The 22,842-nt window shown below is 30.8% G+C and overlaps 3 protein-coding genes across 9 annotated transcripts in view; 1 reads left to right on the forward strand and 2 right to left on the reverse strand.

The window, feature by feature from the left end:
* Nucleotides 1-4,766: 4,766 nt before the first annotated feature.
* LOC106054131 (chitobiosyldiphosphodolichol beta-mannosyltransferase-like) lies at nucleotides 4,767-10,248 on the reverse strand. The gene is made up of 13 exons (XM_013209880.2): nucleotides 9,913-10,248; nucleotides 9,528-9,608; nucleotides 9,121-9,224; nucleotides 8,519-8,667; nucleotides 8,286-8,375; nucleotides 8,089-8,196; nucleotides 7,855-7,964; nucleotides 7,612-7,650; nucleotides 6,911-6,967; nucleotides 6,463-6,573; nucleotides 6,102-6,216; nucleotides 5,384-5,459; nucleotides 4,767-5,165 (listed from the first exon to the last, which is right to left on the reverse strand). The coding sequence occupies exons 1-13, from the start codon at nucleotides 10,109-10,111 to the stop codon at nucleotides 4,953-4,955; spliced, it is 1,452 nt and encodes a 483-aa protein (XP_013065334.2). The 5' UTR covers nucleotides 10,112-10,248; the 3' UTR covers nucleotides 4,767-4,952.
* A 46-nt stretch (nucleotides 10,249-10,294) lies between these two features.
* Nucleotides 10,295-21,078, forward strand: LOC106054169 (ankyrin repeat domain-containing protein 54-like). Of its 3 annotated transcripts, none has more exons than XM_056021357.1 (9): nucleotides 10,295-10,533; nucleotides 14,550-14,927; nucleotides 15,702-15,891; nucleotides 15,985-16,032; nucleotides 16,782-16,880; nucleotides 17,918-17,989; nucleotides 18,921-18,968; nucleotides 19,139-19,263; nucleotides 20,593-21,078. In XM_056021357.1, exons 2-9 carry the CDS (start codon nucleotides 14,622-14,624, stop codon nucleotides 20,806-20,808), a joined length of 1,104 nt encoding a protein of 367 aa, XP_055877332.1. In that variant the 5' UTR covers nucleotides 10,295-10,533; nucleotides 14,550-14,621; the 3' UTR covers nucleotides 20,809-21,078. The 3 variants fall into 3 exon arrangements, with proteins under 3 accessions (XP_055877332.1, XP_055877331.1, XP_055877333.1); XM_056021356.1 differs by having other exon boundaries at nucleotides 10,296-10,537; XM_056021358.1 differs by having other exon boundaries at nucleotides 10,298-10,454.
* Nucleotides 21,079-21,166: 88 nt separating this feature from the next.
* Nucleotides 21,167-22,842, reverse strand: part of LOC106054138 (uncharacterized) — a 34,695-nt gene continuing 33,019 nt past the window's right edge. For all 5 annotated transcript variants that reach the window (XM_056021346.1, XM_013209916.2, XM_013209899.2 and 2 more), the window contains one exon: nucleotides 21,167-22,024. In XM_056021346.1, the coding sequence (XP_055877321.1) occupies nucleotides 21,915-22,024 (110 nt within the window). In that variant the 3' untranslated portion in view covers nucleotides 21,167-21,914. The remainder of the gene's footprint in view (nucleotides 22,025-22,842) is intronic.

Here is a 22,842-nt window from a genome sequence, read left to right on the forward strand (position 1 = left end):
TTGTTTTTTTATGACATAACTAATTTTGATATATTCTTATGCTTTTTTTTTTTAAATTATTTTATGATTGTTGGTTTTGTTTGTCAAGATGTAAGCATTACTAACATTCCATTTCTTACTGCTGCATGTGACATTCCAAATAATAATCAATATTTACTGATTTATTACTTCCGTAAACAAGTTTCTATATTATACATTACCTACACATAAACAATGGTGTGACTACTAGAGTTTACAAACTAAGGTTGGCGTTGATGTCATTGTTCAGTAAGTTTTTTTTTAAGCATAACGTTTTTATATATTATTTAATCTCTGCTGTTGTATAGTTCACTACTTGGCTATTGTAAACTTTAGAGTGAGAAGTACAAGTTTGTTATAAAAAAAAATATTTAGATTTATCAAAGAATAAAATTCACTTTGAAAAAAAAAAAGGTGTAAGCATAATATTGTACATTAATGTCTAGAATGACTAAATAAAGAGATATATGTATTTCATGCGGACACTTTTGGCAATTTCTTTGATTCTTTTGAATTTCTGAGTTTGCAAATGTGTATGATCAAATACCTAGTAATAAAACTTTTTCAATATTAACAAACTCTTTTTTTAAAGTCCAATATTTGTATATTAATGACCAGGTATAACTTTGTGGCCTGTACATTTGCATACATTAAAAGTGTATACATATAAAATATCTGTTAATGGGAGAGCCATTTATCACAGCATATCAACTTTTGATAGTAGGCTAAATATATCACTCAATAATCTATTACTGAAAGTTGAGTGCTTATAGTCTCAAATAAATGCAAGTTTAATTTATTAACAGCTTCACACTCCAACATGCTGAATGTAGATCTACATGCTGGATAGAGTAACATACAGCTTTGCTTTAAGAAATGTCCACTTTAAATTGTGTATAGTTACATTTAAAAACTTTTAATTTTAGGTTTCTAGGTAAAACGTTTCATTTTCTGTTAGACCTTTCTATTGGAGCTGCATTGCCAAAGAAAACAAAATGTTAGAACTCCTATTTAGCTCAATAAATGAAAACATTAAGAGACTCAATTTAACCTCTTAGTAATAAGATTCTTGTCTATATACATTCATTATGACATACTTAAGATATATTACATTTAGCAATAAATAAATTGTACAGTAATAGGACCTGAAACCAGGATACAGAGATTTAGCTACATACAATTCTTAGAATTTAATTTTCTTAAGAATTTAATAATATTTTTTATAGACAAACTGAAGGTAAAAAAAATTCTGTATGTCACTAGTACACAGATAATACTTAAGTTGAATATCTAGTTCTGTTTATGTAATTGCTGTTCCTCTCACTTTATAAAATGTCTTATTTGTATACTGGCATAAATAAACATTATGTATTTATAAAAGCTATTGTTATTCTCTTGGTCATGTCGTTCCAGTAACATTAATATGGTTTATTATATACAGCATGAAGAATTTTTTAAAAAGTGTTCAAATACTTGGGCAATTACTTTCGTTTTTGTTCCCAGCGCCACATTTATTGATTTTCTCCAAAATAGTATATTTAATTATTCAATCAAAATTAATGTTTTAGTTATTCTAAGCTATAGCTCATAGAAAATCTATAGGACTTGTTTTATAATGTTGGCTGAAGAAAGAGGCAAATAAGATGTTCACAATGAAGATTCACATACAAACTTCCAGCTGTGAAGAGTCATCTGTTTCTGTTCATTTGATAGAAGGTATGAAGTTTGTACCAAACTTTGTTAGAAAACACAATCTGCCAACTATTAGCTCATACTTTATGCGGCCTAATGAAGTTTGTTACAAACTTAAGCTAATAATTGAATCATTTATTTCAAGATAAAATTTCACACATGGCTGGATAACTAAGTTGATAGAGCATCATGCTAATAATGTCATGGCTCCCACTCTGGTCTAACGTTTACATAATTGTGCTATTTAAACAAAATGTAGAGATTGATTTTTTTAGAAAGCTTCTATCAACTCTGTCTGTCCGTCTAGTACAAAGTTTGTACACGTTATTTGTCCAACACCTAATCTCAGATCAGTTTGAAAATATGCTCAATTATTTCATGTACCTGACAAAACAAGAATCAATATTAAAACAAGGTTACAAAGACAGTTTGTTTGCAAACACAAACTGAAAATCGGCCCCCGAAGTGGGCCGCCCAGGCAGGTAAAAAAAAAAATTATGAAAAACTACTTATTAATTGTTGTTTTAAATTATGTCTGACTTATATGCATACTAAATAGAAAACTGTCCTCGTTTAATGTTAGCGAAAAGGCCTTGGCTATGTTTTATCACGCTCACATCTGCAATATTTTAAGTTTCAATATCACTGCCTGGTATGGCAATCTGAGCATTAAAAATAAACTTTATAGAATCCTAAATGTTGCTGGTAAAATCATTGGCAAAAAACAAACCCCATTTGGGCAGTTGTTTGAGACAAACATCTAGCCTATAAAAAAGCTAACAAGATCCTCGAAATAAAGAATCACCCTTTGTGTCAGGATTTTATGATTTTACCATCACAAAAGAGATACAAGACACTGATGGCAAAGACAAACAGACACAAACACTCTTTTGTTCCCCTGTCAATCAAATCATTAAATAAGAACAATCTGGTATAAACTTTGTCACATGTAAATTATGAGTGAGTCTGGTGTGAATGTACACTTTGGTTTCTTATAGTTGTTTTTTTGTTTGGTGTAATGCACAAATAGTAAGACAAATTTCCATACGGACAATAAAGATTATTATTATTATAACCATACGCATTTCTGGTTAGTTTAACCTGAATCTTTTTATTGATATTCCGTGGTACAACTAGCACTACGATGACATCGCATTTTTTGGGGCATTTTCTAATAGAAAGCCTGCTTCTTTCCTAACCACGAACATTTAGGGAGCCCTATATTTTATTTGCATCCCTAAATTGAAAAGTAACTAAAGCTAAGTTTGAAACAAAGCATAATTTAAACTTCTTTGAATCTCCTGTTGCATCCCGTACCACACATTTTGGATCCATTAATTAAAGAAGTCCTGCTGATAAATAGGCCTAAATCATTGAAGTGGAATAGTTTGAAAAATGAAACATTTACTATAAGCTATTCGCAATTGAGTCCACTCTTTACACATTTTAAAATATATATTTTGTCTTTAATTGATTTAGAGACGCACCTTTTATAGAATATACATCCCCCACCAGAAAGTTGGATTTAAATTTTTTGATTATATAAGAGACCCACTTGTAGCCTAGATCTAGTATTTTATATTGGTTGCTACACAAACAAACATATGAAGAATAAATATATCAATTTTTTTTTTCAATTAAGCTTAACCTTGACTTAAATAAACCAATTGTAGTTACCTCAAATGGTTGGTTGGGATGGTTGCCTGGTCGTGGGGTTTGCGCGCTGACGTTCGATGGTCTCGGGTTCAAACCCTGTCCACTCCCATCCCCCGTCGTCCTGAGGGAGGTTTGGACTAGGAAGTACACTTCAATTTTGAAGGAACATACGAAACATGTAAAACATTTACACATATTATCATTAACTACAGTCTTGGCATTTCTAGCTGTAGTCATTTTCTCCACACACACGATTTCATACAGATATTTTGTGTTCTATGTAAAAACACATTTGATAATCACACTGCTCTAATGATAATCCCACACATTCACTCTGATAATTATTAATAATAAAATCATTACATTGTTAATATTCGTATGTATTCAATGAAATGATTGTTATAAAGATTGTTCAGTGTCAGCATGTTATTGTATGATAATCTAATTGATTGTTTTATGAAAGACCCTATGCATCTCCTAAGGCACTCAAAATTAAGAAAGAAGCCTTTCCCTTTGGATAAGTGTCTAAAAGGGCACTGTTTGTGTTGCATAAGTTTCCACTTAAATAGTGTATTAAAATATATTTGACATATATATATATATATATATATATATATACACACGCTAAATGCATTATTTGTTTTTGAAACCAAAATTAAACATTTTCTTTACATTTGTAGCACTGTGTAAAACAGAAAACACTTGACCTAGTCATACAACTTTTTTAAAAATTATTTTAGAAAAAAGAAACATTGGCATAAGCACTATAAACATTTACATTGAGATTGAAATTATATTCAATTGTTACTAATAATGTGTTGGGTTGATTACATTTTTCCACAGGCTAACTATGCCGTAGTTAGTCTATCACTGGGCTATAATAGACATTTTTGTAAGGTATTGTTTGATTAGTGTTGTATTGTTTCAATCAATAAGAAGTTATTTGTATTGCTCAAGTTTGTTTACTCTAGATCAATAAAAAGTTGTTTTCACCTATAATGTTAATAAATACTGGAATTATTTCTTTCTAGTGATTTGACCTAAATGGCAAGGACTTCTCCCTCATGAGTATTTACCCACTATTGGACCACGACTAGATAAAATTATTTTATAACTAGTGAGTCAATTTTTAGTTAAAAAAACAAAAAATGCTTCTTTAAATTTCTAAGTCACAACATTGAAGAACTTGGTCTTGAACAAAAATATATATTTGCTTTACATGTCCTGGATAGTCCTTCAGATTTGAAGATGATTACATCCTAGCCCAAACCTCTCGCAGGATGGCAGGGGATCATGGCGGCAAGCTTTGAACCAGGGACCATCAAGCCAACTAAGTGCATACCACACGACCAGGCAGCCATCCAGTAACAGTCTCAATACAAACAATAAAACAGAGAGCATTATTATTATTTTCTTATCAACAGTTTTGTATTATTGATAGAGAAACAAAAAAGTATTCAGTATTTCAAACAAAAAACAAAGTCAGGGTTAGAAATAACAAAAGTAATTAAAAATCTTGCAGTGATCAACAACAAAACACATATCTTGCACATAATTGAATCACATTTCTATCAAATCTTTGAATGTTATTGCTCCTTCTTAGCTTCTTCATCAAAATCATTATCTTCCAAAAATCCTGGTAAATCAAATGCAGACATCTGGATACCTCCAATTTTGTAAAAAATTGGCAAAACTATCTTCCTCCATTGGCTGTGCCATCTTAACTTTTGGAAAGAAGCCAAGTTTTCTCTATATAGTTTTAGCTTACTAGCCAACTTTGGAAATCCAAACAAAAGATCCTTAAAGATAAAAAAATATAATTGATAAAGAAAATAATTTCAAGACTAATATGAGTGAAAGCATGCCTGGGCAAAATAGTACGAAACAATTAGTAAGGGATAGCAGTACATTAAATCATTCTTATCATACTATTTGAAGTTATGTAGGAAATAAGATAGTTAAGAATGTACAGTTTATACAGTGATTGAGAAGTCAATAATTTCTTTAATTGCCTTACCTTGAGTTGGGTAAAAAGTTCCTCACTGTCATGAAATAAAAGGCCATTTTCATCATGGTGAACAAGTTCTCCGATGCTTTAATGGCAAGAACAAAAAAAAAACAACAACATATGAATTAATATGTATTCAAACAAGTTCATAGACTCAAAGAATTGACTCAACAGGTTGAAAAATAAGAAAAAATTAATATAAGTTTCATCATATCTTCCATTTAACTACAAGGGCAACACAAGAGTTACTTTACCTATGTTTGGAAGGATGCAAAGATTTTCCTGTAGTCGTTTTGAATGAAAGCACTTTAAAGTTAGGAAAGGATTTCTATTCTTGAAGAAAATGTCATGAGAAGAAAAGTGAAGAAAAAGAGACCTGTCCTAGTTCCTACATTACTGTGGTTGGATTATAATGGGAGGTACAAGTAGAAGAGAGAGCTCAGAATCATCTCAAACATCATGACAACTCCACAAGAAAATGATTGGCCAAAATTAGCTTCTGATGATGATCTGATAGAAGAATATTTATTTCATCCAGTCTACATCACCCACTATTAAAAATTTAAGGCAATGAAAGTATGATGGAAGTTGTTTTTCATAATTCTAATGAAAAATAATTTTACTTCATAGTTAGAAATGCTTATTTAAATAATATCCTTCAAATCTGTAATAAGATAAAAAATTGATTAGCAAAGGCAATAATATGTTTTCAACTATAGTTCTATACCACTGAAAATTAACAGCACAGACTGGCAGACCACATCCAAACATGTCAACAACTTTCATAGGCAAGTCTAAACCACTGGAAGATTTATGAAGACACACACCAATATCAGCAGAACCTGAAACAAGGCACACAAATGCATCAGCTAAATCTAAAACAAGACACACAAATACATCAGCTAAATCTAAAACAAAACACACAAATACATCAGCTAAATCTAAAACAAGACACACAAATACATCAGCTGAACTTGAAACTATTCTCATGCACATAAACTGAATGTGTCCCTAGAGTAACACAGGTAAAGTTAGGAAATATTGTATCATTACATAATTTGTAGCAAATTATTTTTAAAAATATTTACCAAGCATTAAAGGATAGTCTTCAGCTGCCAACCATGGAAGACAAAACTTTACTTTTTTCCAATGGTAATCAGCAATTTGTTGAGTGTAAAAAATTTTCTGTGGACCTTTACCTGTGATACGAAAAAAAAAAAATGAAAATTGTATTTGTTACATGACTGCTATAAAAATTTTGATTGCTGGTTCCTAACCTTTTCTGATTAAGTGCACCATATCTTATTATAGAATATTGAGTTGCCTTAGGTCAGTTTCAAACTAGTTAGTGCTACACTGAAAATCAGGACGGCACAATTGTGCCATACTTTCATGAGCCACTGCTGTTAATTCATCAATTCAATGACTGAAATTTTTTAAAGAGCCAACAATGGTGGCAAGAGTTTTAATTTAATTTCACTTGATTTGAAGAAGTGGTTAAACTTAAATACATATTTGATATATCTTTCTACCTACCAGAGATGACACAAACCAAATCAGGAAAAGTATCTGTGCTGGGCAGTTGATCATATTCTGTGGAACACAAATGAAAGGAAACACTAGAAACTGAAAATAAAAAAAAAGTGACTTATTCTTGTGATAACAGTGATATGTCTTGTAACAGTTGATATTGTTATAAACTTGGGAGTGACTCAGATGGGGGTAGTGCTGTGTGTGTTTTTATTAGCCGATGCAATCATCTAAGGCCAGGGTAAGACATGCAGTCAACTGTGACGAGTGACAGTACAAGCCAGTTTGGCAAAGACCTGTGTTATAAATAATACGCATGCAAGTCACTGCCAATGTGATCAACCAGTGGTCATGCAACATTTCATCTGATTTTAGAAGGCCTGTAGGGACCCTATATAAGAGCGAGTGTATTAGAGTCAAGACGCTTCACATTACCTCCCAATGTGACCAATACAAGGCAAAATCAGAACCAGCACGGTGTGTGAAGTCAGTCCGGAGCAGAGGCTAGGTTTTTGGACAGTCAGTGTAATGTTGTTGCCAACTGTACAGTACAGTACAGTATTTGTGATGTATTTGAAATTAAACTGTTACTGTTACTTTGGAGCCCTGAGTTGTGAGGTTCTTTAAGTTTGTAGTGTTGTGTGGTGCAGTTTGCTGAGAGCCTGGATAGGGAAAAACGGTACAATATTCTTTGAATGTTAACTTACTTTTCAAAGCATCTAACAAAAGACCAAAATCTTCATCCTCTGTGGACAAAAACAGTAGTATTCAAATGATGCCATCACAATACTCTATACAGTTACAAGGTTATACAGTAAAGCTATAGGGCAGTACAAACTGTAAACAGAACACTAAACAGAAAAATACAATTAATTAATAAATTGCTAAAAAAAGCTGTTTATTCAATATTTGCCAGTGTTTAAAATAGTTTTGAGCATATTTGAACATACCTGTCCAGCTGGTACTGCTCATTAATAATGCTGGTCTACCATCCACTTTTGCTACAGTTCCATCTGTATTCTTCTGTGTAAATTTTGTGTGATCTATGGCATTGTCTTGACTGAAATTGAGTTTCAAGATAATTTGCCCACATAAATAATAAAGAAACCAATGGCTAAAATAGCAATTTCATTCATTTTATGACACATTTTAAATTAAACAAAGTGAAATAAGGAGCGTACAACCTTGCAAAAACTGGGTATTCTTTACTCAGTCTGCAGAAGAGATTATGCTGCTGCTCTAAACTTATGGTCTGGAAGAGTTCACTTGGTTTGTCATGAGCAGTGATCGCTCTATCAAGAATATGGAATATACAAAGTTATATTTCATTCCAAATGTTATTTTTGTAAATCAACTAAGAATGTTATGCTTGTTTTAATACCTAATATTCCAGTGAGACAATAAATCCTCTTTCATTGCATTAGTAACACAGAAATTGTAGTAAGCCAGACCACCACATTTCTTTTCATACCTGTTCATTTATATAAAGTCAAATGAAACATACAAACATCAATGTGAATTGGATCAAGTATCTTTAAAAAGTACAGATTTAAAAAAGCATACAAAGCTAATAAGAATACACAATTACTAAATTTTAAAAATTTATGTTCTAACCATTTAGAAAAAGTTACAAGTGGATGTCCAGGCCTAAGAGCCATTGCTAAAATAGTGTATCCATAGTTATGCCAGTCAATGACCAGAGTTGAAAACCTTATTCTGCTCACTATATATGAGATAAGCATTGTTGGAATGGAAGGTGGATTCTACTGGGAGAAAGTACAACAAGAGGAAATGAATTAAAACTGATTATTGAAAAAATAATAATTAATAAAAAAGCAACCATTTAATTCTAATAAAGTTGAACAATATAAAATAAAATAGTATGTTTGGATTAGTTCAATATAAATGTAAGGAATGTATTTAGGACTGAAAAGACATTTTAAACAAATTAAAATGCTTGCTATACACCTTAATTAGCTTAATTAAGTGAAATGAGGTTTGAGAATACTTCAACTTTAAAATTAAAAGTTAAAGCTATACCTAATGTATTAAAAACTTTGAGATACACATACTTTAAAAAAATAGAGAGCTTAAATTATGAGGTATAATACATTGATAAATCTAAGTTACGTCAATTTCTAAATATATGTTTAAAGCTAAAAAACAAAAAGATATAGGTATGTCAAATGTATCATATAAGATTGAAGAACACTGACCTGAATAAAAATTGAGCTCATATTAGGAAGCAGAAGTAATGTCCAAGCAAGCATCACTGACTGCCATATAACTTTGACAGCATATCCTAACAGCTTTGGGAGTTCTGGTCATTAAGTCAAAAATTTAGCAAGCTCATAAATTTCTTAGCAAAAATATGTCACAAATGGTTTAATGTCATAAAAGTTTTTATAATGCTATTTTCACACTAACAGTATACAAAAAATTTAATTGCAGACACTGTTTGTGCCTCTATTAATGAAAACCATTAATAGTAAATCTGGCTTCAAATGAACAAAAAAATTAACAATTTTAAATTTATTTATCTAATGTCAAAATAAAAGTAAAAACTGCTGACATATAAAATGCTCAGAGCAATAGACCTATAGTGAGAAAAATAATATCTTACTTGTAATAAATAGAGGTGGTTCTTGCATATGATGAAGTGTAATTTGTTCATTCTTAAGAACTTGTTCATGTGGCTTTGAACCTACCAAATATATAACAATGGACTTAAAAAACAGAAAATATATATATGATAATTGGAAATTTAAAAAATATCCAAGTGACATAAAGACTAAAACAGCCAATTAAAAAATCACAGAGTTTTAGGAATCTTCAATCTGTCATTCACAGGGATGTTAATTGTTATCTAGATTCTAGTTTAAAAAAGGAAGATATGCCAACATCATTGTTGTTTTAATTATTTTAAGGGTGCATCACCTTATTTTAAATCCAAAATAATTTTGGGGAACAAAATGGAATGTTAATAGTCTAGAATTTAAAACATATACCTCTATAGCCAACTAAATAAACACGAAATCCTTCCATGGCAAAGCTCATTGCATGATACTGCATTCGAGGACTTCTTCCAATGTCGCCGAGAACAACTATGCATATATTTCTAGGAGTCTTCACAATTTTATTTAGAAGAAGATAAAGACATACAAATAAAAGAGGTGTATAAAATAATATGTCGGAAGTGAGTGACATGATTTAGAATTGTAGATTCTATTATATAGTCTAGATCTACTGTCTTTAGTCTTAGTGTCTCTTAGTAAGTTAATCAAGTCCAGAGCCAGTGATTTGTTGACAACAGAACAATCGCTCTTTTGTTTCAAAAGTATAATTACATTTATACACATTAAAAACATCCGCTTATTTGTCTTATTTACGCAAACAAGTGACCTCCCTTTACGGTTGACAGTTAGGCTCAACACACCTAGATTAGAACTCTAGTTTAGATAAACTAAAGTCTAATAAAGTGTCTAAACTAAAGACTTAATCTACATCTACTGATCTAGACTAGATCTAGATGACTAGTGAATATATATAGGTTTAAGTCTAGTCTGGTCCAGTCTTAATATTGGATATGAAAAATTGACTAGATATAGAATAGATCTAGATCTAGACTAGTTAGTAAGTTATGACTATCATAATATAAATCAGATTATTTTATAATCATATGATTAGACATTGACATTAGTTAAATCATTAGTATCAACTAGAATCTATCATTATCAAACTTTAATCAAAATCAAAGTATCAGAGTCAATATCATCAACTCAAGTATCATGAGTATGACTACGCATCGGGCTTATAATTATAGAGGAGGCTCTTATAGTTTGAACACCCCATCGGATTCTCCTTTCTAAACGGGTCGCTTTTTTTTTGTTTGTAATTCATTTGTTTTTATGTTTGGAGCTAAAATCGACGATTCGGGACTGAGCATGTCCAATTTTAGATAAGTTCTGGTAATTTTGTTCCGTTTTTCCAAAGCAGATGGCAGTTATTTAGATTGTCGGTAACCATGTATGTTAAGCTGTTGTTTTAACCTCCCCCGGCAATTCATACCCATATAAGGGATGAAGGCTATATCATGAGCCTGTTTGATCGTAGGCTGATGGGCATATCAAAATAAGCTTCCAAACATCTTTAGAAAGACATTCCAATCACATTTATAACGTTAGCTGTTAAATAAAATTAAAAAAGGGGGTGTCCAAACAAATAATAATGAATTCAGCTCATTCTCCTTTTTGAACACAGCAAAATCGTATTAAGAAATATTATTGGGATTAATAAATCTATGATTTTTTCAATGAATAAACATGACCTAGATAGAGATATCTAGAATATATAACTTATGAATGAAAGAAAAAGTGTGGGCTGCTAATTTGAAGCCAGAGACCATGCCCACTGCATGTGATCACGCAAGATAAGCTGGCGGTAAGGAGAGGTATACACTCAGCGAGTAGTGTCACAAACTATCCAACAGGCAGTGGAGGGAAGGGGGAGAGAGTCATGAAAAGAATTATTTAATAAGCATCTATGGGAGGGAGGGGATGTTAAGGTGTCACAAAACGAACATCCAAATTATGAAAACAAGAAGAGGGTCCTTGGATGGGAGTTAAAAGAAAGACAGAGAGAAAATACAAGTAGCCTAGTAGAAAATATCATGTTTATTAAATTAAAATAATTAATTTATAGCTCTATAATCTATATAAATTTATTTCTGTCTGTTTCTACACATAGATTATATAGGTATTTAAATAAATAAACTATACACGATATATATATATATATATATATATATAGAGAGAGAGAGAGAGAGAGAAATAGAGAGAGTATATGAGGAAATAGACTATAAATACATATTGCAAAATTGAATCTACTTCTTTTACTACAATCTAAATAATTTTTAAGTAACACCGATATAATTTATTAGCAATTACATAGTGGTGTTCAACACCGGTGCTCACTGTTCAACTAAAGGAGAAAGCCCAAAAACTGCGTTCAAAATAGGAGCATGAAGTGACCTAATTTATTTTAAAATAAAATCTTGACTATGGGTGGTAATACAAAGGAACACAGCTATTTTTATAGTCCTTTAGTTGCAGAATAAGAATCTGCTTTCAGTTTTTTTGTAAGTTAAACCTTCACCAAATAAAAAAATAAAATAAAAAATTGACCTAGTTCCCGAAAGTCGGTGTTCAGTTATAAGAATCTACCATAGATCTAAATGATAAATTATAAATCAGACGCTAGATTTAGATCTAGATCTAGATACTAGATAGACTTAGACTATAAAACTATACCTATAATTATAATACTTAACAGACTAGTATAGAAAAAAATAATAGACTAGATGTCACTAGATATTCTAAGTCTTAGATATATATTATATAGTAGTATTACTAGTAGATTCTTATCGATTCTTATATCTGAACACCGACTTTCGGGAACTAAGACTTATCATGTAGTCTAAGACCTAATAAGACTAAGTCAAATTTTTATTTTATTTTTGTATTTGGTGATGGTTTAACTTACAAAAAAAATGAAAGCAGATTCTTTTTCTGCAACTAAAGGACTGTAAAAATAGCTGTATTCCTTTGAATTACCACTCATAGTCAAGATTTTATTTTAAAATAAATTGGGTCACTTCATGCTCCTATACTGAACGTAGTTTTTGTGATTTCTCCTTCAGTGCACACTGAGCACCGTCAGTGAACACCACTATGCTAATGCTAATAAATTATATCTGTGTTAATTAAAAATTATTTAGTTTGTATTAAAAGAAGTAGATTTACTTAACATCCCCTCCCTCCCATAGATGCTTATAATTCTTTTCATGACTCTCTCCTTCTCTCAACTGCCTGTTTGATAAATTGTGACACTACACGCTTAGTTTATACCTCTCCCACTGCCAGGTCACCTAGCATGATCACCTGCAGTGGGCATGGTCTCTGGCTTCAAATTAGCAGCCCGCACTTTTTCTTTCATTCATAAATGATATATTCTGGATATCTCGATCTAGGTCATGTTTATTCATTGAAAAAAATTATAGATTTATTAATCCCAATAATATTTCTTATTACGATTTTGCCTTGTCCACTACTGAAGGATGTGTTAAATTCATTATTATTCATTGGAACACCTAACTGTATAAATGTGATTGGAATGTCTTTCTAAAGATGTTGAACAGTGTTTTTTTTCTTATTTGGTTCAACTAGACCTAGGTATGCTACAGTACACAGTATGATAAAACTTGTATCTAATGGCCTTGTGGCGTCCGTTATAAACAGAGGAGGAAGCCATTGAGAGTGGGAAAAGTAACACTGACCTGTCTGTCTTTAGTTAATTTTAAAAGAAATTGATATAAAAAAAGAAATTTAAAAATAATAACATTTTTTAAATACAATAACTATGAGGTGTTCGATAGCACACTGAGAGTGTTCACTAAGTTACAAAATGGGGGAAGGTGCTCGTTAATGTCAGCACTGGACCTCAATGACCTGACCCTCTTTGACATCATATTTTATTATAACTATGCATAGCATAACAAAACACCATATCTATTTTTATAGACAAATGGATGACGAGTTTATAGATGTTAACAGTTTTCTCCTAGGACTAACCATTAGGGAGCTATAAAAATTCAAACGTAAAAATTGCAACGGCAGGGCTTAACATGTTCGTTAGATGGAAATGACTATAGATTAGATTTAGAATCTAGATTCTAGATCTAATCTTACATAGACACAAGAACAGAATTTTAGTTTGGTTTTCTAAACTAAATTTATCTAAAAATCTTAGGGTTACCAGATGTCCTCCTAAATTGGAAAATCAAAATGTCCAGCCTTTTATTGTAGCATGCCAATGCCTGCAATGGCATATTATATAATCTATAATAAATTAATATAAAGCAGAAAGTAAGGCGTATGTATGTATGGTATGTATGTATGTCCCAAATAGAAATCAAAACCATTTGACCCTTCAACTCTGGAAAACAAAAAAGCAAGCACACGTGAAAAATAGAGCCATGAGATTTATAACAAGCAAATATTCCAATTATATTAGAGTAACACCATTAGTAAAATTACTAAATTTAGTGACACTACAGGACAGAAAAATAAAAATTAAAGTAGCAATAATACATAAAACACTGAACCATAATGTATAAAAGCAAAATACTCTGAAAGACAAAGATAAATGCACATTTCTTATTCCATATGCTAGGACAAATTTATATAAGTGCTCCTTCTTCCCAAGTACTGTTAGAGCATGGAATGGATTGCCTGAATTAGCCAGAGTTTTTTAAGTCACTGGTTAACATGCATAACTAGATTGACACATGAAATGTGTAGGACATAATTATCTTCTCTTTTAATGTAACGTCTGTAATTGTAAGCCTAGTTTTTAATTACATTTTTTTTCTGTCTTCCTTTTAAGGGTTTGTCTTCCTTTTTTTCTTCATCTGGTGTCTGGTAACCCTTATTACAATACTTTATATCTAGATCTAGTAGATCTATTTGTTGATGTACATAAATTTAAACATCACTTAGATTTATTTTTCAATATTTAAATCTAACTTAATCTATCTAATCCACTAGTTTAATTAATAGTTCAATATATATTCTCTTTCCATTTTCAGGAATCTTTTGTATTTGTGTGAGATCTAAATGTTCAAAAAGGTAAATTAGTTGCGGGACCTTTTTTGACAGCAATGGAGACAGATGATGTGGAGACCGATACTCAGTATTTGGATAACATCACATATTCTTCAGCCTTAACTTTGAACAATTATTCAAAGCCAGTGACATCACAGTCAATGGCAGTCTCTCTACTGTCATCTAGATCTCACCAAAAACCTTTGGACACTGTGGCTGAAACTACTTGCACATTTTCGTTTCATGGAAACACACCAATCCATTGCCAAATGCTTTTTCTTCCATCTGCTAATCCACCTAGCCTTGATACTATTACATCTACGTTGCCTACAATTAGTTTTCCATTCTTCGACCCATCCAAGGTGAGATTTGACGTTTGTACATATGTCCTATTTTATCTTTTACTAATACTTATCAAGTAGGGATTTTGAATTTATGGATTTTTAGAACATTTATCTATGGTGAAGTGTTTGTACAGTCAGCGTTACATGTTGCCAATGGTACAGTATTGGCTGTAATATTAGACATTATAGTGTTACATTATTTTAGAGCTCTGAGCTGTCTTGTTCTTTGAGTTTGTAGTGTCATGTGGTGCTGTGTTTGCCAGAGAGCCGGGATAGAGAGAGTTGTTACAATATTATATGAAGGATTCTTTACTACCTACATTAACATTCTTAAGCAGTCTTTGCAAAGTGTTGGTTATAATTTCAATTTTTTCTTGTAGGGTGATGCAGCCTGTAGGATTTATTTCCACACATCTGGCAAAGTTTTGTTGATAAAATATTATTAACAATTTAACCATACCTTGTTATGAAAGAAATTATGCCACTGCTTTTTTTCATTCAGAAATAGTTTATTTTGTAATTTGTTGATTGTTACTATAGATTGGCAATATTTAAACTGTAGACTAGTGAGGATTGATTAGGACGTCCCTTAAATAATGAAATTTAAGGCAGATTTTAAGCTCTTCATCTATTGAGAAATTTAATTTCTGTTGAAAATTACATATATTTTACATAATATATTTTAGCTATAATCCCATTTGATATTTTTAAACATTATGATTACATATTTTGTTCTACAAGCATGTGTAATTTAAAAAAAAAGTAAAAATTCTCTCTATATTTTTCCTTCAGCTTTGCCCAATAGACTTCAGTGTTCCCCTGCCTATATCAAGACTGGCACCAGAGAATAGCAGTTCTCAAGATGCACCACAACCTAGTGGCTCAAGATCTAGAGCTATGGTTCCAGCTTCATACTTCAAAAACCAGTTGCGCCTTGCAAGGAAACATGCCTTATTGCGTATTGGGCTAAATGGATCAAATGGTTTGTTTTAAGAATTACTTCTCTCTCTCTTTTTTGTTTACATTTGAAATTATCACCAAATGATAATCAAGTATCTTTTACATTTTTTTTCAGATGAAAGAAAACTTTTGGCAGCAGTTAGAAATACAGATACGGAAGCAGGTAATTACGCAGCAAAAAAAAAATTCAATTTAGGATTAAAAGAAAGAAACCCTGTATAAACAAGTGGTTGGATTTTGTTGCCCTTTATATTGTCTTAGTGAACTAGAAATGATAAAAACCTTTATTGCAAGTTTTTTGAGAAAAAAAGGATAGTAATACAGAAACACTATAAAAAAAAAACCACAACAAAAGAACTATTTTAAGTGTATATCATTTTCTCAAAGATCAAAATATTTTTTTTTTAAAGCATTTTACTAGTTCATCTCTTGAAAACTTCAGAAATTCATTCTCATAATTCCTCTCATAAGGGGAAATAATTGTCTAAAACTTACATAGTTTTACATGGAGTTCTAGCACCATCATAAAATTCATAAGTTATTCTCTAATTTTTTTAAAGGTCTGGTTGAAGATCAGAGGTATGATTTGATACTCTGAGTATTTTTAGTTAAAATATTGCCAACAAAATTTTTTTTCTTTATTATATTTTTTTTAAAGAAACTACATCTCATTACTTACATATTGCTTTTTTTTTTAAACAAAGTTTTCATTAAGTACATCGTGTACATATTCAAACAGGTCAAGCTGAATAGTTTCTATAACATTTTGTATGGCTTCAATCAGTCATATATTATTGTAGGTTATACAAACTGAAGAAATACTATAACAATGTTTGTGACTGAATTGTATGTTCAATTTAATTTTGTCATTACATTCAATCAAATAAAATGTATCATTTTATGATGTTTTAGTCACTGGACTGCTGAATGAAGGTGTGAATCCAAATGTATCTGACACCAAAAAAAGAACACCATTGCACATTGCTAGCTCCCAAGGAGCTGAACATATAGGTAAACTTTAGATGCAGAAATGTTTACCTTGCAATGTTTAATATTACACACCAGAAAATATAAAATTATCATGTTTAATAACTATCTTTATAAGCTTTTGATAAGGGTAAAAGTGATTAAAAAATGATAAAACAAATTTGATTTTTAATGAATTAATTAAATTATTATTTTTTTAAAATAATGATTGTGTTTAATGGGCTAATTTATTTGCCATTTAAAAGAAATCATGATAATTATTTTTTTTTTAGTTGTATCTGGGTGTTAATCCTTTCTGCTGTCTAGTTGTAAATGTTACACTTGGCTGGGTAGAGAACATTCATAAAGTCTTAAAATTAAAAGGGATATGTCTGTTTTTTAAAGTTTTTATCTAACCATTAGTCTAGACCAATATTGTTTTGTGTTTTTAAATGTTATTTAAATCCTTAGGTTTGAATTTGAACCAAAGTGGGATTGGATTAGCAGATTGTTGTTATAGCCATTCTTTACTAAGAAAAATATGACAGATTGTTGTTATAGCCATTCTATACTAAGAAAAATATGACAGATTGTTGTTATAGCCATTCTATACTAAGAAAAATATGACAGATTGTTGTTATAGCCAATCTGTACTAAGAAAAATATGACAGATTGTTGTTATAGCCATTCTATACTAAGAAAAATATGACAGATTGTTGTTATAGCCAATCTGTACTAAGAAAAATATGACAGATTGTTGTTATAGCCATTCTATACTAAGAAAAATATGACAGATTGTTGTTATAGCCAATCTGTTCTAAGAAAAATATGACAGATTGTTGTTATAGCCAATCTTTACTAAGAAAAATATGACAGATTGTTGTTATAGCCAATCTTTACTAAGAAAAATATGACAGATTGTTGTTATAGCCAATCTTTACTAAGAAAAATATGAACATTAAAATGATTTGCAACATTTTAAAGATAAATTGAAATGAAAATATTATTTTATGAATACTTGCACCATGCGTGGCCAATACTCTAGTAGTTATCTCTATTTGTTTTTGTTTGAACACTTTCAGTTAGTCTTCTCTTGGCAGTCAGGGCTGATCCCAATCGACAAGACATTTTAGGAAACACTCCTTTACATTTAGGTAACACCAAGTTATTGTCAGTTTGAGATGGTGACAAATTCAAGTACTATTTATTTAGGTTTTAATCAGGATGACTGGCATTACACTTTGTACAATTGTAAAATAAATGAGCTTTAGAAAAATATGTTATTAATAATTTCATTTGAGGGATTTCGCAGGAGTAGTCTGGGTTTTCAACTTTTATACATTTTTTCCTTAATGTTTCATCATAAATTAAAGGCAGTCTATGCACAGAATTGTGCTAAGTTTGATACTTGGAGGTAGAGTGCTTTAAAAGACATCAAGACAAATATTTAAGGATATTAATGCTAATGTTTTCTTTCTTGTCATTGTACAACAAAACAATCGCTACTGTTCATTCAGAAAAAAAAAATTGAAAGCCTTCATTGGCAATACAAGATTGCATGGTTACTAAATGGTGTTGACTGAACAATGTCCTATCATTTTCACTCCACTGATTATATTACTAATGCCACATTATGAAATTTTGTGAATGAAATGATGCTCTTTGAACAAAATGAATGAAACCCAGCCTTACATGTCCAGAATATAGAACACCTTGTAAACAGTAAACTCTCAGTCTCTTGGCTAGAAACTGTGGCCAATGTGTTATTATTATAGATTTTTTTTTATTTCCCCTGTATATCTGACCTTCCTATGCTATTGGAAAAATGGTCTTCCTCATTAAGTTTAATTACTAATTGAAAATGCAGGGATCAGTAAGCCTCATCCAAAATATATTATTTACTTTACAAAATCACTAATAGCAAAGTGTCAACAGATTTGGCTGAATCTTTATTTTAAGAACTACTGTATAAAAGCAGAATGTTTAAAATATATGCAATAATATTTATTATAATGCATTGCAATTACAATGATTTGTATAAATAGCATAGAACTTCTTTCATATTGCTCTAAATGTTTCTTTTAGCTGTTTGTAGAGGGGATTCTAAAATTGTGAAACTTCTGATTGGCTGTGGTAAGTAAAAATGCAAACTGTGCATTTTCTTTTATCGACTATTTCACCACAACTTTTTTAAAAAAAAAAGTACTTTTTAATAAATCTCTACGAACATCAATATAAGAATCAAATTTAGAATTGATCCTCTCTAATATTTTAGTCTATGACATTAATTCTATGACTTTCAGGTGCAAATATTCACCTAAGGGACCATGTAAATAGAACTCCTCTGTGTATAGTGAAGTCTAGGCTGTGTACACTTCGAAAAGACAAAAGTATTTCAACAGATAAATTGATTACAGAATGTCAGTTGGTGAGTTCAACTGGGTCTTGTGTACTTGTAAGGGTTAGGGTGCATCAACACAGGGCCTTACCCTCCTTTTACTAATATATGCATATTGTGTTTTTAAAATGAGATTAAATTTAAAAGTACTCCATTTCTTTCTTCTAAAATATGGCATATTTTTAGAGATAAGTATTATTAATAAGTTTATTTTTAGTAAAGCTTTTGAAAAAGTGTAGGGGCCTCCACTTACTTACTGGCCCTGTGAGTGTTTTAACTGGCCCTGTGAGTGTTTTAACTGGCCCTGTTAGTGTTTTAACTGGCCCTGTGAGTGTTTTAACTGGCCCTGTTAGTGTTTTAACTGGCCCTGTGAGTGTTTTACCACTTTTCATATTTTTTTAGTTCATGCAGTTTCAAATGGGTGAATGGCTTCTGCTGGGAATGCTTTTAAAAGTTGGTAACTAAAAATTCAATAGCATTTTCCCTTTTCTTTAAGATTTCTTTGATTACATATTTTTTAAAAGTTTGTATAGTTTTGAGTTTGTGGAGGCCCTGGGTTGCTGTGTGTAAATCTGGCCCTGAGACTATTCTATGGGAAGAATCATTATCACTAACATATGAAACTGTGAGAGTCTATGTTATCCATGATAGAACTCCAAGACTCAGTGAGTTAAGGGCATCATGGAAAAGTAATTAGTTCATTGAACATACAAATAGCATAGAGTAGAGATACTTTTTATATTTAAGATTTCACATTAAAACTTGAGAAAATATACCATTACAGAAAGTGTTTCATTCATGATGAAATAGAGTCTGTCCCTTTTTCAAAGATTGTAAGAAAAATATAGCATCTTAAAATTTCAGTTAGGGTTATTCAAAAATGAACTCAAAAAAACATTGCAGATAATCATAAATTTACATTCTTATTTATTCTTTTTTACTAGGATAATTCCTTTAGTAGGCCCTAATTAATATGAAGTCAAAGTGATCAGCAGATGTGGCCAAAGATCAAAACATTTAGTTGATTTAGAAATCATTATAAATACTACAGCTAATTGAAGAGTAATACTAATACTAATGAGGAATTTTGTCTTACACTATGTGTATTACAAATAAAACATAAGTTTCACTCTACATGTGATTTGTGTATATCAGAGTTGTATTATATTTAAGTGCTAGGAGAAAAAAAAAATCTTTCGTGATGGTGAGATACAAAGTGCAGATCTAGAGAACCTACATCAAAATATTAAAGCTACAGGAGGTTGACCCTCTCAAAAAATGTATCACCATATTTAGTTATGCATGTTACTGACTTATTTTTTTATTTGATACCAAGCTACACTTATCTACTCTACTCAGATCAGCAGTATTCTCTGTGCTCATGCTGTCAGGTTCCCTAACTCTGAGATTCCAGTGGATGAGTTATGCAGCATGATGGAAAATATATCCACCAGGGAGCAGGTAGATCAGATAGCAGACACTATTGATAAAATGTCAGACCTTTGCATTGATAGACAGGAGGAAAAGGTCCACAGAACATGTACAGAGCCAAACAGTTGGTTATCAATATTGTAGAGTGCAAACTCTTTATATGTATAAATAATTGTAGTAAGCTAAGCACAATGTGCTATGTTCATTCATAAATCTTGTGCTGTTCATTACTATGTTGTATGACAAGTTGAATTTTACATCATTTTTTTGTTCAAATTATATCTGATGTATAAACTAAATGATGATATGTACAAATGAAAAAAAAGTTTTATATGCATTATATATATACTTTGAAGTGAGCTTCATTGATCAAGATGTATTGAATTAAAAGTAACTGTTATCACTCAATGATAATTTGCTGTTGATTCTTTTATATATATATATATGTTGCAACTCTTTCTCACCACTCTCCTATTTTATATATATTAACAAAAGCTTGAACTCATATTGTATAGTTTATTATTAATAAAGGAAAAAAAATACTGCACTTGGTTATTACAGATAAGTCAAAGAAAGGCAGTAATAGAAAAACAACAACATTGGACCCATTCAAAAATATGTCAAATTTCATGAATTCAAAACTAATTGTATGGCTCAAACTGTCATAACAATGAAAATATAATTAGAATTAAAAGGTTAACAGGGGAAAAATGGTATCATTTTCTGTATCAAATTAAATGGCTATTATTTCTTTCAAATAATTTGTTTCTTTAATACAAAACATAAGCTAGATAGTGTATTCACCATAAACACTGTACAATTTACACTGAATGAGGGAAAATGAATGTAAACCTATATGAATAAGAGATTTTCTGTAGATATTGAGATTTGCTAGTAAACTAGATAAAACTGGCTTTTAAAAAAAGTTTTATCCAAATGTAAACACATATTTTGTTTACTTGTATGACTGAATGTACCTAATGAATTTGTTAAGAATTTATTTAATAAACAAAATGAATGGAATCAATTTCATTTAGAAATATATTTAAACAATGCAGTTCAGAACATCAAATGAGTCACACACAAAATTACAACAGTTGACTTTTTTTTTACTCAGCAGATCACAAACAGTTCATTCAATTTTTGAAACGAACAAACTAATTTTCTGTCCAAATACTTTCCCTTCATGTTAAAAAAAAATTTACATAATTGAAAATAGATTTCCTCAGTTTTGTTTCCATCATTGAATACTATCTCCAGGATTTAGGTGGCTGGCTTAGTGCGGTTTTGTTGGTAGCTACTTTTGACTTGATCACTGGCTTGTTGCTGTTAGTACCTTGGTTATTAATGCCTGAAGAGACTATTTAAAAAAAAACAACAACAATAAGACAAGGTGGATTATAGACACATCAACTGTCATCAAAGTTGGAAAGGAAAAAAAAGATCAATCCTGAAATTGATGATAAAACAGTTAAGAAATGATACTTTAAAATATCTCATAAAATTTATTTGTAAAATAGATAAAATAATTTCCATACACAGACGTGTTTGTAAAAATGCAATGTTAAAAGTTTGAGACCTGCTGGTCCTTGAGGTGTGTGATGGAAAGTTTGAGACCTGCGAGTAATTTCAGCACATGATGTTCAATGTTTCTAGGGTCAACAGATAAAATGGTTGTATTGTGGTCAGCACAATGACCTATAATCTACTTTCTCCACAAAATATGTTTTTTATTTAAACTGGGTGCTGCTGTAGTAAATAAAAAAGTCATAATACATATCCACCTCAACTCTGGCCTTTTCAAAGTTAGGCAATTACATTCAACAACTTAGCTCATAATATTATATTTTACTATTTAGTTCAAAAATGGTTTTTGAAGAAAAATACAATGACATTTTCTCGTAGATAGATTAAAACAGTAATTTTTGGTATTGAACGTGATCTATTTAAGAAACAGAATTATTATGATATACTGTATGACTTTGCTACAAGCAAGGCTTGTAAAGTAATTCTGTAAGTAGTAAAGAATGAATAAAATGCAAAGATAAATTTATTTTCTAATACAAACTCTTAATTTTCACTTATTATCTGTATCCCTTCCCAAACTTGGCCCCGCGAAATCCGTCTCGCATAGGCAATGGTTAAGTCCGACCCTGCTATTTAGTTACGGGTGAATAC

This window comes from Biomphalaria glabrata, chromosome 2, assembly GCF_947242115.1.
Source record: "Biomphalaria glabrata chromosome 2, xgBioGlab47.1, whole genome shotgun sequence".
Lineage (NCBI taxonomy): Eukaryota > Metazoa > Mollusca > Gastropoda > Planorbidae > Biomphalaria > Biomphalaria glabrata.

What these genes read in the sequence shown, in the direction of transcription:
- LOC106054131 (XM_013209880.2), bottom strand. Translation starts at nt 10,111, where the DNA reads ATGTCACTCACTTCCGACATATTATTTTATACACCTCTTTTATTTGTA. An exon ending in ACCACCTCTATTTATTACAA is followed by an intron (nt 9,225 to 9,527) that starts GTAAGATATTAT and finishes CTTAATGACCAG; the next exon opens with AACTCCCAAAGCTGTTAGGA. An exon ending in TTGTCTCACTGGAATATTAG is followed by an intron (nt 8,197 to 8,285) that starts GTATTAAAACAA and finishes TATTCTTGATAG; the next exon opens with AGCGATCACTGCTCATGACA.
- LOC106054169 (XM_056021357.1), top strand. Translation starts at nt 14,622, where the DNA reads ATGGAGACAGATGATGTGGAGACCGATACTCAGTATTTGGATAACATC. An exon ending in CATTCTTCGACCCATCCAAG is followed by an intron (nt 14,928 to 15,701) that starts GTGAGATTTGAC and finishes TTTTTCCTTCAG; the next exon opens with CTTTGCCCAATAGACTTCAG. An exon ending in CCAAGGAGCTGAACATATAG is followed by an intron (nt 16,881 to 17,917) that starts GTAAACTTTAGA and finishes GAACACTTTCAG; the next exon opens with TTAGTCTTCTCTTGGCAGTC.